Source organism: Borostomias antarcticus, assembly GCF_949987555.1.
Source record: "Borostomias antarcticus genome assembly, chromosome: 13".
In the NCBI taxonomy this organism is placed as follows: domain Eukaryota; kingdom Metazoa; phylum Chordata; class Actinopteri; order Stomiiformes; family Stomiidae; genus Borostomias; species Borostomias antarcticus.
In genome coordinates, this window is record NC_140246.1 from 14,642,159 (window position 1) to 14,657,854 (window position 15,696).

The 15,696-nt window shown below is 47.2% G+C and overlaps 1 protein-coding gene across 1 annotated transcript in view; it reads left to right on the top strand.

Moving 5' to 3' along the window:
• Window positions 1–15,696, top strand: part of cacna2d1a (calcium channel, voltage-dependent, alpha 2/delta subunit 1a) — a gene marked incomplete at both ends in the record, with an annotated part of 108,407 nt that overhangs the window by 83,292 nt on the left and 9,419 nt on the right. Inside the window, 14 exons of the mRNA XM_084448015.1 lie at window positions 395–469; window positions 2,923–2,994; window positions 3,234–3,305; window positions 3,455–3,516; window positions 4,711–4,787; window positions 8,636–8,696; window positions 8,938–9,035; window positions 12,427–12,514; window positions 13,874–13,936; window positions 14,113–14,228; window positions 14,525–14,596; window positions 14,825–14,892; window positions 14,988–15,026; window positions 15,165–15,236. Of these exons, the coding sequence (XP_084304141.1) occupies window positions 395–469; window positions 2,923–2,994; window positions 3,234–3,305; window positions 3,455–3,516; window positions 4,711–4,787; window positions 8,636–8,696; window positions 8,938–9,035; window positions 12,427–12,514; window positions 13,874–13,936; window positions 14,113–14,228; window positions 14,525–14,596; window positions 14,825–14,892; window positions 14,988–15,026; window positions 15,165–15,236 (1,035 nt within the window). The remainder of the gene's footprint in view (window positions 1–394; window positions 470–2,922; window positions 2,995–3,233; window positions 3,306–3,454; window positions 3,517–4,710; window positions 4,788–8,635; window positions 8,697–8,937; window positions 9,036–12,426; window positions 12,515–13,873; window positions 13,937–14,112; window positions 14,229–14,524; window positions 14,597–14,824; window positions 14,893–14,987; window positions 15,027–15,164; window positions 15,237–15,696) is intronic.

Sequence of the window (15,696 nt, forward strand, 5' to 3'; positions counted from 1 at the left end):
TGGTAAAAGATTCAACTAGACAGAATGAAGCAAAAGCAATAACTATTTATTTTAAAACAGATGGACAAGATCATGGCTCAGCATGTCTCTCTCCGCCCCCCCCCCCCCCCCCCCCACTAACAAACATTTGAAGAGACAAGGACAGCACAGGAGCAGGGAACTAACGCACTCTACACACCTGAACACTCAACATAACCAGACAAGAGACAAAATAATAACTGGAGGATTTGTAGTTGATATGGGTTATAGCCTATTTTCAAACACAGACATGCATTTAAAGAGGTAACACAGCAAATACATACACTCTTAACAGGGAAAGCGGGGTGGGGGGGGGTCTCAATGAAGATGGCGTCTTCACACTTTCAAACTGTCCCTTTCTCCCCATCTCTCGCAGTTCGGACCTAACGGCTACTACTTTGCCATCGACCCCAACGGTTATGTTTTTCTACATCCCAACCTCCAGCCAAAGGTAAATCTGTCAAACTCCTCTGGACTAATAATCACAACGTGACTCGCCGCTCCATTAAACAAAAACCAATATAGCTGTCAACAAGTTCTGACACAGTCTACAGGCTGTTACCGGCTAGCCGTGTTTGCTTTCATCCGTTTGCATCTTTCCCTCTGAATCTCAAAGGTCACCATGTGTGTTTGTGTAGAAATGTTTCCTATTTAGAGATTTGACTCGAGAGCCCTGAACAAACCTAATGATAAACACCGAGCCGGACATGTGTTTCTCGTTCATCTTTTTTTACGGCTTTCCCGTAAGACCAACTGCTATGTTCCTAAGGACACGAATAAGAAAGATGATGGTGCCAGGACTGTTACTGTAGTAGGATATGTTGTTACCAAGCAGACAGATTGACACACATGGAAATACTGTGGCCTCGTAATTTGCAAGCTGCTCGTAGTGCTTCCAGACAAAGTTGTGTATTCTTTGCGTACACTCTGCTCAAACGAATGTGTAGGAATACGACGCGGGTAGTGTGTATGGCCACCAGTGCTCAAGTCCATGAAGGTTCTTCCAGAGACATTAGACAATGACTTCATAAACAGTTCAAATCCCGGTTCTGTTTGTCCTTTCCCTCACCTTGTCCCTGATCAGAAACAAGAAAAAAAGGCAAATTCAAACAACCTATGAAGAGTTGTGAGTGGCTATCAGAGGAGGCATTTAGCTTATTAAGATGCATCCGTAGTTTAAATCGCTCAGACTAGCTTATTGAGATGCATCCGTAGTGTAAATTGTGCAGACTATCTTATTGACACTCATCCATAGTGTAAATTGTGCAGACTAGCTTATTGACACTCATCCATAGTGTAAATTGTGCAGACTAGCTTATTGACACTCATCCATAGTGTAAATTGTACAGACTAGCTTATTGAGATGCATCCATAGTGTAAATTGTGCAGACTAGCTTATTGACACTCATCCATAGTGTAAATTGTGCAGACTAGCTTATTGACACTCATCCATAGTGTAAATTGTGCAGACTAGCTTATTGACACGCATCCATGGTGTAAATTGTGCAGACTAGCTTATTGAGACGCATCTATAGTGTAAATTGTGCAGACTAGCTTATTGACACTCATCCATAGTGTAAATTGTGCAGACTAATTTATTGACACTCATCCATATAGTGTAAATTGTGCAGACTAGCTTATTGAGACACATCCATAGTGTAAATTGTGCAGACTAGCTTATTGACACTCATCCATAGTGTAAATTGTGCAGACTAGCTTATTGACACTCATCCATAGTGTAAATTGTGCAGGTTAATTCTGGAGGGAGTTTGGTATACCGTGGGAGAGTTTGGAGATGGGGGGAGAGAGCATTGGGAGAGGGGGAGAGAGTGTTGGGAGAGGGGGAGAGTGTTGGGAGAGGGGGAGAGAGTGTTGGGAGAGAGTGTTGGGGGAGGGGGAGAGAGTGTTTGGAGAGGGGGAGAGAGTGTTGGGAGAAGGGGGAGAGTGTTTGGAGAGGGGGAGAGAGTGTTGGGAGAGGGGGAGAGAGTGTTGGGAGAGGGGGAGAGAGTGTTGGGAGAGGGGGAGAGAGTGTTGGGAGAGGGGGAGAGAGTGTTGGGAGAGGGGGAGGGAGGGAGAGAGTGTTGGGAGAGGGGGAGAGAGTGTTTGGAGAGGGGGAGGGAGGGGGAGAGTGTTTGGAGAGGGAGGGGGAGAGTGTTGGGAGAGGGGGAGAGAGTGTTGGGAGAGGGGGAGAGAGTGTTGGGAGAGGGGGAGGGAGGGAGAGAGTGTTGGGAGAGGGGGAGAGAGTGTTTGGAGAGGGGGAGAGAGTGTTGGGAGAGGGGGAGAGAGTGTTGGGAGAGGGGGAGGGAGGGAGAGAGTGTTGGGAGAGGGGGAGAGAGTGTTTGGAGAGGGGGAGGGAGGGGGAGAGTGTTTGGAGAGGGAGGGGGAGAGTGTTGGGAGAGGGGGAGAGAGTGTTGGGAGAGGGGGAGAGAGTGTTGGGAGAGGGGGAGGGAGGGAGAGAGTGTTGGGAGAGGGGGAGAGAGTGTTTGGAGAGGGGGAGAGAGTGTTGGGAGAGGGGGGAGAGTGTTTGGAGAGGGGGAGAGAGTGTTGGGAGAGGGAGAGGGAGAGGGAGGGGGAGAGTGTTTGGAGAGGGGGAGAGAGTGTTTGGAGAGGGGGAGAGAGTGTTGGGAGAGGGGGAGAGAGTGTTGGGAGAGGGGGAGAGAGTGTTGGGAGAGGGGGAGAGAGTGTTGGGAGAGGGGGAGAGAGTGTTGGGAGAGGGAGGGGGAGAGAGTGTTTGGAGAGGGGGAGAGAGTGTTGGGAGAGGGAGAGGGAGGGGGAGAGTGTTGGGAGAGGGGGAGAGAGTGTTTGGAGAGGGGGAGAGAGTGTTGGGAGAGGGGGAGAGAGTGTTGGGAGAGGGGGAGAGAGTGCTGGATGTGTAAATATCTCATTGATTGTTGTTTTTTTTAGAATCCCAAGTTCTCGGAGCCTGTGACTCTCGACTTCCTAGACGCTGAGCTGGAGGACGACATCAAAGTGATGGTAAGGAAGGAAGGAAGGGGGGAGGGAAGGGAGGGAGGGAGGGAGGGAAGGAGGGAGGGAGGGAAGGAAGGAAGGAAGGAAGGAAGGAAGGAAGGAAGGAAGGAAGGAAGGAAGGAAGGAAGGAAGGAAGGAAGGAAGGAAGGAAGGAAGGAGACGTCTTGCATCCTTGTATCCTTTACAAGACTCCGCCCACAGTGAATGTGATGTCACTGGCTCTATTTCTGTGTCTTCATCCACAGATCAGGAAGAAAATGATTGACGGAGAGAAGGGGAGCCACACGATACACACTCTGGTGAAATCCCAAGACGAGGTATTTTCACTTATGATGAAAATACTTATGGTGATGCTTGTGATGAAGAGGATGATGATGATGATGATGATGATGATGATGATGACGACGACAATGATTATGACGCTAAAGACAAAAGATCTGTCCTTGTGTTTGTGTTTGCTCCACAGCGATACATCGACCGCGGTCTGAGAACGTACACATATGGGAATGTGCAAGGCACCGACTACAGGTAACAAACCTGCACTAGTATTCGCTTGTTTGAAATGTTCTGAGTGTGTGAGGACATGACTGACAGCCCATGTCTGAGCCATAGTTTCCCAAACACAACCTTACCAACCTTAGCCTGGTGAGCTGAAGCCATTAGCTTAGCCTAGCACTGTTCCATTCTTTACGCTAGCTAGTTTATCTCAACCACCCTCGTTACACATGCAACGTGTTTGTAGAAGAGAATTGGACCTCCCTGTAACAGAAAAGATCTTGGTCAAATTATATAGACTAGTTCTGATACCCGTTGGAGCAATCAGTAGTCGGCCATTTAGTCCACTGTAGGCAGCTGGAACTCTAGGGGCGGGGTTCTGTTCAGAGCAGTATTTCTATTGGCTGGCGGCTCGGATCAGTATTTTATGTTAAAATTAGCCCAAACTTAATTACAGTTCCGGCCCTGTCACGGTTTGTCAGGCACCCCTGCGGATACCCGTGCCAAATATGAATTCAGTCAGAGCGACGGTGTCCGAGGAGTCCAGACAGAGGAACAGACAGAGAGGCAGAGAGCAGCTTCTTATTATTAAGATGAAAGATAGACTTTATGTATCTAAGATAAGATAAGATGTAAGATTTGCATCAGTCCAACAGGGGGTAGTGTTTTCATTTGGTGGCGTCAACATGATGAGCGATAAGTTCATTATAATGGAAGGCATATTATTAAGCTACCTCAAAAACCAGCATCTGTCGTGAAGATTTATAAAATGTTTGTTATGATGAGTCGTTCTACTTTAAAGTTTTGTTATGTGGTAGGGATATGCCATGTGATTTTCTCCAATGTGTTCTGTGTTGGACCGTGAAAAATTGAAAAATGATGTGTGTGTCGTCTGTTTGGCGCGTGCGTGTCTCTCTGTGGTGGGCTTACTTTTCTTGTGTGTGTGTGTGTGTGTACGCGTACGCACGTGTGTGTGTGTGCACGTGTGTGTATGCGCGTGTGTGTGTGTGTGTGTGTGCGTGTGTGTGTGTGTGTATGCGCGTGTGTGTGTGTATGCATGTGTGTGTGTGTGTGTGTGTATGCGTGCGCGTGTGTGTGTGTGTGTGTGTGTGTGTGTGTATGCGTGTGTGTATGCGCACGTGTGTGTGTGTGTGTGTATGCGCGCGCGTGTGTGTGTGTGTGTGTGTGTATGCGTGTGTGCGTGCGTGCGTGTGTGTGTGTTCCCAGCCTAGCCTTGGTCCTCCCAGAGTACAGCCTGCACTACATCCGCGCTACAATCGGAGACACCATCACCCAGGCCAAGTGTGAGTACCGTCCTAAATCAGTGTGACCTCCCCTATCCCCCCTCTACCCTCCCAACCTCCACTATTTAGACTAGACACTGGATGACTAAGCAGTTATGTCCCCAGTGTCATCGGTCTTCACCATATAGGGTATTGGTTTCAACTTATGGTTTCTGTCCTTAACTACTGCCATCAGCCGAGCCTCTCAACCCCCCCCTTCCTGTCCTGGTCCCCCCATCGTCGCTATGGCAACATGCTGCTTCAATTGTGGTCCATACACAAAGTGCCAGACAAATGACAGCCGGCCCTAAAGGGCTCCAGGCTCCTCCCCGTTCATCACACACACACACTTACTCACAATCCCACACATACACACACACACACACACACACACCACACACATTCATAAGCCATCATTCGCACATACCAAGCCTGTCAATTCATTTACAGTCATCTCAGCCTGTCTGTCTACGTGTGTATCCTGCTGCGGATTTGAAAAAAAAAACAACGGATCGCAAGTTTCCACATGAGTAGAAAATGGGTCGTCTCATGTCAGGCTGCGACTACAAATATGTCACGGGTCACTGGGTTCCTCAAAGGGTGCATCAAGTCAGTATTAAACCTTCCCCCTGCAAGAGCCTCGGGCATCTGTGCCGGTCCCCCGTTCTGGGTCCGCCTGTCTGGCGAACAGGTCCTGCTGTCCATACAAAACACACACTCTGTATACTGTCCATGGACCCAAGCACTCTCTGAAACACACATGCCGCACACATGTACATTCACATTCACACGCTCTCTCTCTCCCTCTCTCTCTCTCTCTCTCTCTCTCACACCTACCCACACACACACACACACGTGCACAAAACACTGTCTTATGTCTTTTTGGGACGAGAGGATTATTCTCACTTCACTTGTTCAAGCTGCAATATTCTTATTCACTTCAATTGAATAAAATATTGTGTAACCCTGTTTACTTGCTTTATTGCTCCCTTCTCTCTCCCCTCCTCCCCCCTCTCCCCCCACTCCCCTCTCTCTCTTGCCCTCCTGACCTCCTGACCCTTGACCTCCTGACCCCTGTTCTATTGCTGTGTTGGATCCCCTCAGCTTATTTGGGCAAGTATTCTCCTCTTGTGTCTCACCTCACACCTTCCCTGTCCTCCTTCTCTCACATCCTCTCACTAGACACACATTATCACAGTGTGCTGTTTCTGTTCTAACACCGCTTCACTAGACACACATTACCACAGTGGGCTGTTTCTGTTCTAACGCCGTTTCACTAGCACACATTATCAGTGTGCTGTTTCCATTCTAACAACCCTTCACTAGACATACATTCACACAGTGTACTGTTTCTGTTCTAACACCGCTTCACCAGACACACATTCCCACAGTGTGCTGTTTCTGTTCTAACACCGCTTCACCAGACACACATTCCCACAGTGTGCTGTTTCTGTTCTAGCACCCCATCCATGTCTTACACATGTAACACTTTTATATGTGATTTGGTGCCCAGTGATAATGCGAGTCACCCAGATGACTCCTTAGCAGCGGCTTTTTGATCACCCTGATTCAGGCAACCGTCAGCCCACACAAGGAGCGCTTTGCATGCGATGCTGCCCCCATGGCCGGATTAGTGTGTGCGTGTGTGTGTGCGTGTGTGTGTGTGTGTGTGTGTATGTGTGTGTGTGTGTGTGTGTGTGTGTGGTTTTGTGTGTGTGTGTGTGTGTGTCTTTATGTCTGTCCATTCAGTGTGTGTGTGTGTGTGTGTGTGTGTGTGTGTGTGTGGTTTTTATGTGTGTGTGTTTGTGTGGTTGTGTGGGTGTGTGTTCCTGTTAGCCCACCTGCTCTGGTGGTAGTCAGATGTGGTTTTTGGCGCTGGCCCAGTCTAGCAGGAAGGGCAGAGAGGAGAGGATGTTTTCATGCATTGTTTTCAGGTGAAACTATAAAGTAGAGCGGTGATTGGTCAGTTTTGTTTTTTTGTTTTCACTTTTTTCACCTCGTAAAGCAGAACCGTAACGAAAGACAGGATCCTCGACCACAGAGCAACTTCCTCTCTCTCCTTCTGTGTTCCAATATCCCCCTTCTGGGGTCTCATCTGTATCCAAAATCATAGATAGATTAGATAGATAGATAGATAGATAGATAGATAGATAGATAGATAGATAGATAGATAGATAGATAGATAGATAGATAGATAGATAGATAGATAGATAGATAGATAGATAGATAGATAGATAGATAGATAGATAGATAGATTAGATAGATAGATAGATAGATAGATAGATAGATAGATAGATAGATAGATAGATAGATAGATAGATAGATAGATAGATAGATAGATAGATAGATAGATAGTGATAATAGATCAAGCTAAATGTATTGACTTAAATTGAACTACTGGGATACATGGCTAAACTCTTGTCAGCAACATTTCCATGAACGTTACTGTATTATTGTAATGGGTTAGTGAAAACTGTTTTTCATGTTCATTTTCTAGTTGATTTATCATTTCACATGCTATAATGCTTTGGACAGACCTTTGGTTCGTAGCACAGCTACTCAGGCCGATCGTGTATTCTTTATCTTCAGGAAAGAATGCACTTAGCAACAATACATGCTGGTAATAGACATATATTGAATATGTGATGACACTACACATGGTAACAGTTATTTTTCAGTCATCACCACCAAAGACATTTGCCCTATGATGCAATGAGAGAGCTACCACACGACCGCATAATAAATGTACACGGTGTCCACCATTTTCTGAATCTAAAAACAGACCGGGATCATATGTTCCATTTCACCATGGTCGCTGTCTGCCCACCCATTCCATTGCAATCTTGTGAATACATTACTCACCATTAATAACAACACAGATTCATCACTAGTAGGTCTACTAGTACAGGCCATGCCATAGCTAATGCTAATTCGTGACCACACTATGAAGCTTGTCTTTGCCTGTCCCTTGTAGTACAGTCGCCATTTGCATTTCAATGCAAAGGCATTTTTGATGGAAGTGCAATATTTCTATTCTGAACTCGTTCTTTGAATAAAATATTGCTGACCTTTGAACCCTGTGGTTTTCACCCTGTCATTTTCTTTCCTCCTTTATTTACCTCCCTGGGTATGTCTCCCCTCTCTCTCTCTCTCTCTCTCTCCCCCCACACCCCCTCTCTCTCTCTCCCTCTCTCTCTCTCTGTCTCTCTCTTTCTCTCTCTCTCTTTCTCTCTCTCTCTCTCTCTCTCTCTCTCTCTCTCTCTCTCTCTCTCTCTCTGCGGGGATTGTTTTCCACTTCAGGGAAAGATGGCAAGTATTTATTTTCTCCTTTTGTCTCTCTCCTTCTGTTTTAGATCCTTGCTCACTGATTCCCAGCATGCTTAGGGAGATATGTGGTCCTCCACATTTCACCCTTGATTTCTAGATGTTTGTCTGTCGGTTCTGTCCTGTCCGAAGTTTGCATTGTAGCACCAGGCACAATTTGTAGCTTTGTTTAGTACAGTATCTTCAATTGTAATGCTGTTCTAAGACAACACTTCAAAATATCGTCACCCATACAACTGAGAGCCAGGCTGCTTTGCGTATTTGGGGAAGTATGGTGATGGTTAGTATGGTAACGCAATCTGTCAAGATTCCTTAAACAAGATTCTGTCAAGACTTTGCCCTATCAATTTACTCAGTTATCAGTTTGCTATGAAATTTGTCGATGGTCATAACATTGTAGATGTCTGGATTGTGACCAATTGCATTTGATAGTCAACAGGCGTAGAGATACATCCAGTACCAACTGTGTACAAGTCATGGTTTTACTCTGTTTAAATCATGTTTGATGCACGTTTCTGCAACATATTTCCATTGCTCTTCACCAGTTTCCGAAAGCCTACAGGAAGACAAGTTTGATGATTATGGATACACGTTCATTGCACCAAGGTAAGAACATTTACTTGCCATCTCTTATCAGTGTGACACGCCACACACTATTACACCCTGGCTAAGTGAAATGTGAATTGCTCTGTGGATTTAACATTACATTTTCACTGAGTGAATTGGATCTGGGAAAGTTGTGAAATCGCCCCAGGAAAGGCAATGAGTGACCGTTACAATAGACAGTCTCCCAATAGACCCAGGAAAGGCAATGAGTGACGTTCCAGTGTGATGTCTGTCTCCTCAGAGACTACTGCAAAGACTTGAAGCTCTCTAAAAACAACACAGAGTTCCGGGTGGACTTCAACGAGTACATCGACAGGAAGACTCCCAACAACCCTCTGTGTGAGTATTCAAGAACTGAGGTACCGTACTCCCTGTTTGAGTCTCAATCCCTACTGAGTATCAATCTAGCCCTTTCATTGTGCCCTCGTTTATTTAAGAAGAAAGAAGTAAACGGGGTCACTTTTGCTCTGAAACCCGTCTCATATTCAGTAAGTAGGTCAGTAGCATAAGATGTGTCCCTAGACTCGGCGTTGGCCCCGTTTGGATGCTGTTATATGAATGGAAGAGTACTGTAAGCGTTGGGTAGAACATCACATGCTCGCACCTATCCAGTCATGATATAGGTCTACGTTTTCCTCCAGGAAGAAAGGAAGGATGCTTTTTCAGAACTTTGAAACCGGGGCATCATCGGGTCGTCCACCAACGAGCCTCCCATCTTCATCTCCAGTTATCCCGGTCCTCCACACACCTGGCGATCTCATCGGTGGTCTCCACTCCCGTATCCATCTTAATTATGTCCACAAATGTTTTGGTAGGACGTCCTCGCGCATCGTGTCCGCGCCATGGAGACGGCTCCCATAACACCAGCTTGCTGGCTGGAAGCTCACGGTGTCTGTAGTAGTGCCCAGCCAGCCTCATTCTCCTTGCTGCCATCTTTCCACTCACCGTTGGCCTCTCTCTGTGCAGATCTTCAATACTGACGTGCGCGTTATGACTTATGCCCAGTGCTGCACGTAGCATTCTGGTGTAGCATCCGTCCAGAGACCTCTGCAGGGAGTGGCTCAGGGTCCAGCACTCACAGCCATACAGGAGAACAGCCTCCACAATGGCGTCGAAGAAGTGGAGCTTGGTTTCACGGGGGAGGTTGGATTTCCTCACGTTGCTCATGCCGCTTAGAGTTCTCCACGTGAGCGCCTTCCTCACTTTAAGGAAGGCGTGGGTCAACTTGGGTCAACTCATGTTCCGTTGAGTTGACCCAAGAGCCCAGGTATTTGAAGTCCTCAACCTCCTTCAGAGCAGTACCTTCAGCTGCCATTAGGGGGCAGATGTTCCAGGATGTTATAGGTGATGATCTCAGTTTTCTTGCCGTTCAGACCAACACCCACCTTGGCACATTCCTTGTCCTCTCTGGTCAGGAGCTCTTGTGCTTGCCTCACATGGTTAGATATCAGGCTGATGTCATCGGCATAGTCCAGGTCTGTTAGGACTACAGCGTGATACCTTCTCCACCTCCTATGTGTTATAGTGAAGCCGAGATCCTCCTCTCTTCCCTGGATGGCCTGCCTCAGTGCGTAGTCCAGGACTATTATAAAGAGGAAGGGTGCGAGGGTGTCCCCTTGTAACACTCCCGCCATGATGTCAAAATCCTCGCTGTTGCCGTCCGGCATCACAGCCCTTGCCCTTGTGTTTGAATACATGGTCCCTATGACCCAAGTAAATTGGGGGGAACACCATAGGGGCTCTGTGGTTCATATTGACGGGTTTCATTGACGTGGGCTAATTGAACCTGTCGCCTGGGGTTTTCCTGTGTTGAAACACACCTGGTCTGAGTGCTATGCAGTCTGTATAAGGTACCGTAGGAAACGACAGTCTTAGTGCTGTGCAGTCTGTATGTAGGAAACAGCAGTCTGTGCTGTGCAGTCTGTATAAGGTAGGAAACGGCAGTCTAGGTTCTATGCAGTGTGTTTAAGGTAGGAAACAGCAGTCTGAGTTCTATGCAGTCTGGATAAGGTAGGAAAAGGCAGTCTAACTTTCTCCATCGTAGGGTCGGAGCCCCTCTCTTGTATTTTCCTGTTTTCTTGATCCCAACTCAAAAAGTTTGACCATCATCCACTTGAATGCACGTGTTAGACGTGTCGGCTTAGCTGACCAGAGAGGCACATGCACAAACGCACACACACGCACACAAAGGAATACATACACACTAAGGAACACAACACTCACACAAGCATGCTCAGGTGTTCACACACACACACACACAGACACATGCACCCTCAGGTGTAAGCATTCTTGCACGCACAAACACACACACACACACCACCAGTAATATACCCCCCCCCCCCCCCCACACACACACACACACTCCAACTAGTCTGGTTGATCTCATCCAATTACTGTGTGTTTGTGAGACAGAGCAGGACATGTCAAGTCGAGAGCGCAAGTGGAGCAATAAAACTCAGATCAGCCCTGCCCAAGACTGATGGAGCTTTTCAAACATCTGACCAACACATTAGTATCGCCCCTCTCTGACGGACAGATTGACGTTAACCACTCGCTCTTTTTCTCCTGCTCGGAAATAAAAAAGCCAACAATATTTATGAAAAGTGTCCTTTTATGAATGCAATGTTTTGGTCTGATGTCACTTCAAACATTTTAACGAGAAAGATCCAGTCTCGTGAGATACCCCCCCCCCCCAAATTATCGTATTAGTTCCCCCAATTGTAACTGCTAGGCTAATATGCTTCTCTGGCGCTCAGTATCCAGCACATGTGGGCTATTGGCAGAGCGAGTACCGTTACATGCTTTACTTGTTTAAGCCACTGTAGTGGCGGTGAAGTACATTAAGAATTCCTGGGCTGCCTTCAATAAGAGTCCCCTAATGGAAACCATTGGGCTGGGAGGGAAGAGGATAAAGTGTTAGAGCAGCTGTTTTCTCTGATGTGTGTGTGGTGTCGTAAAGGGGAGGGAGGGCGGGGGGGGGGTTAGCTTGCAGAGTCTCAACATTAATTGACTGTAGCAGGACGTTAAAGGGGTTCAAAGTGTTGGAAGCAGGGGGGGAAATGATTGCTCGCTTTGATCGGGCTTTACACTGTTATGTCGCGTTCGCGTCGTGTGATCATGTCAAACGTCTCCGAAAATTATTTGGAACATTCCCCACCTCCAGCCATACGCCTTTTATGAAGTAGCTCCGGTTAATGACTTTTCCTCACGTTATTCTATCTCAGATTACGCCTTCTGAGAGGGTTTTATTGGTTATCGTGACTCAAATCGAGCTTTCAGTCACTCTATGCTCTTGGCTGGATGAAGTCATTCCCTGGAAAATACTGTATCCATAGTTGGAATTGTATACGTTTCCATCACGCACAATCTCTTCATCTCACTCACTCGTTTTTGACAGCTGTCTGTTTTGTCTCTTCATCAGGCTCTTGCACATCTCTCTCTTTGTCTTTTTTACTCTCTCTATCTCACAGCTGGTGTCTGGTGCTCGTGATTCATGCTGCATTTCACCCTTGATCAGCATCTGAAAGACAAAAGACGATTGTTTTATAAATATGACTCACTTTAATGGCTACTGTCAGTCCGAGGCCAAAAGAATAACCTCATCTTTAAGGTCTCAACAACTCTTACCACGTTGCATTTAATTACACTGTATTCTTTCTTTTGTTTCTTCAATGGTCCGGCTGCTCTTTTGGGTTGTTTTAGGTCCAATTGACGGGTTCTTGTCTTTCAGGCAACGTGGAGCTGGTCAATAGACTTTTGCTCGATGCTGGAATTACCGCTGACCTCATCAAGCTGTGGAGAGAGAAAGAAGACTTGCCGTGAGTCCAGCACTGTCCCAACCTTTCTCTACCAACCTATCTACCATGCCCTGTACCCACAAGCCTACCTACCTACCCACCTACCCACCTACCCACCTACCCACCTACCTACCCACCTACCTACCTACCCACCTACCCACCTACCCACCTACCTACCCACCTACCTACCTACCTACCTACCCACCTACCTACCTACCTACCCACCTACCCACCTACCCACCTACCCACCTACCTACCTACCTACCCACCTACCCACCTACCTACCTTCCTACCTACCTACCCACCTACCTACATGTACCTACCCACCTACCTACCCACCTACCCACCTACCTACCTACCTACCTACCTACCTACCCACCTACCTACCCACCTACCTACCTACCCACCTACCTACCCACCTACCCACCTACCTACCTACCTACCTACCTACCTACCCACCTACCTACCTATCTACCCACCTACCTACTCACCTACCTACCTACCCACCTACCCACCTACCTACCCACCTACCCACCTACCTACCTACCTACCCACCTACCTACCCAACTACCTACCCACCTACTCACCTACTCACCTACCTATCTACCCACCTACCCACCTACCTACCTACCTACCCACCTACCTACCCACCTACCTACCCATCTACCTACCTATCTACCTACCTATCTACCTACCTATCTACCTACCTACCCACCTACCTACCCACCTACCTACCTACCTACCTACCTACCTACCTACCTACCTATCTACCTACCCACCTACCTACCTACCTACCTACCTACTTACCTATCTACATACCCACCTACCCACCTACCTACCTACCTACCCACCTACCTACCCTACCCTACCCTACCCTACTCACCTACCTACCTACGTACCTACCTACCTACCTACCCACCTACCTACCTACCTACCCTACCCACCTACCTACCTACCTACTTACCTACCTACCCACCTACCTACCTACCTACCTACCCACCTACCCACCTACCTACTTACCTACTTACCTACCTACCTACCCACCTACCTACCTACCTACCGACCTACCTACCCACCTACCTACTTACCTACTTACCTATCTACATACCTACCTACCTACCTACCTACCTACCCACCTACCCACCTACCCACCTACCTACCTACCCACCTACCTACCTACCCACCTACCTTCCTACCTACCTACCTACCTACCTACCTACCTACCAACCTACAGTACCTACCTACTGTACAGTTCACCTCTGTGCTTGAAAATCTTTATTTAAAAAATTGTAGAGGCTTTTATATTTGTTTGGTCTTCCTCATGTCCAAGACAGGAGGAGGTCTTTGTGTAGAAACCTAACTGGTCTCTTGTCATTTCAGACATGGAATTCTGGGGAGGTTCGTTGCCACCGATGGGGGCATCACGCGAGTGTATCCCAAAAGGTCTCTCAAAAAGACTAGACTAGACCTGCCTCTTTCTCTCCCTCTCTGTCTCCATCTCTCTACCCCCTCCTTACTCTGCGCACATATGCTTTCAGCGTTTCATGGGAATGCACTGTTAGCAGTTAGCATGCTTGGCTTTTTTTGGAGCATGGAGTTGAATGTGGATTATGTTACAGCGCTGGACAGTATTGGACAGAGAGCGCTGAGACGTATGAATCAAGCTTCTATAAAAGGAGTCTGGACAACGACCTTTACATCTTCACACCGACGCCCTACACCGGCACTGTCAACGGTAGGTCACAGGAGGGAGCACTGCGCGTGTGTGTGCGTGTGTGTGTGTGTGTGTATGTGTGTGTGTGTGTGTGTGTGTGTGTGTGTGTGTGTGTGTGTGTATGTGTGTGTGTTTGTGTGTGTGTGGGTGGGTGTGTATGGGTGAGTCCATGTGTGTGGGTGTGTGTGTACGTGTGCATTTGTGTGCGTGTGTATGTGTGTGGGTGTGGGGTGTGTGTGGGTTTGGGGTGTGTGTGGGTGTTGGTGTGTGGACATATTATGGCCTTGATCAGTGTCTGTGCCTCCACCTTGTCTCAGTGAGTGAAGAATCTATCTTGGTGAGCAGAGCAGTGGATCTGAACATTGACGGAATCAATCTCAAACCAGCAGGTAATCTCTCTCTCTCTCTCTCTCTCTCTCTCTCTCTCTCTCTCGCTCTCTCTCTCACTCACTCTTACTCACACACACCCACACACGCCATATGATTCACAGTATTCAAACCCTGGGGAGTACAATTGACCTAGAATGACTAAACTAGACTCCGATTCGAATCATCTGCAAATCTTTGAACAGAACGCAGTCTAACGTTTTGGCCCGATCATTGTGTCTTAACGGTAGTTATAGGTGTGAAACTGGACATCAACGCTTGGATGGCCAGCTTCATCAATGCGACTCTGAGGATGAATGTGAGTAGATTGACATCAAGTATTAAGTCATTGTTGACATTTCCATTTGAACGTTTTCTGTATTTAAGAATAATTTGAACATCTGTCTCCTACAGTGCAGAGATGAGTACTGTGGCTGTCTCAGAAATGATCCAGTAAGATGATTGGTTAAAATATTTTACAAATACAAAAGAAAAAAAAGCCTTCTTGAAATGATGGCCTTTTATGCAGTATCTCACCTCTCACCCTCATACTTAACAGTGGTTCATTCCAATATCTCTGTGCGATTCCAGCATTTGGACTGTGTCATTCTGGATGATGGGGGTTTCCTGGTCATGGCCAATCAGGACGAGTATATCGATCAGGTGGGCATCCATCCCTGCATACCATATTCTACATAACTACACAAAACCCCAGCTTCAAACCTCCATCACAAAAACCCAGCCTCTCGTGAGCCTAAATCCTACCCTTACTTCAACCTTTTGTCTGTGGGGGGAAATTGGTTTTGCAACAAGAGTGAAGAGACAACGGCAGACGTATAGAACTTAAGTCACTAAAGTAAGGTACAATTATAAGGCCAGCAGTATCATCACTACCTACCACATATCACCCTTCCTATTTCAACCCAGCCTGTTCACCACATACTAAACCTCAACTCAGCCTTGCTCAAATCACAACTCAACCCCCCCGCCACAACCAACCACAACCTGTACTGAACTGTGTAACGACCCCATCCCCCCCTTTGCCCAAACCCCATTTGGACCTCACTCAAACACCGTTTGACCTTAGCCCTTTCTCACCTACTCCCTCTGCGCCTCCCCCAAA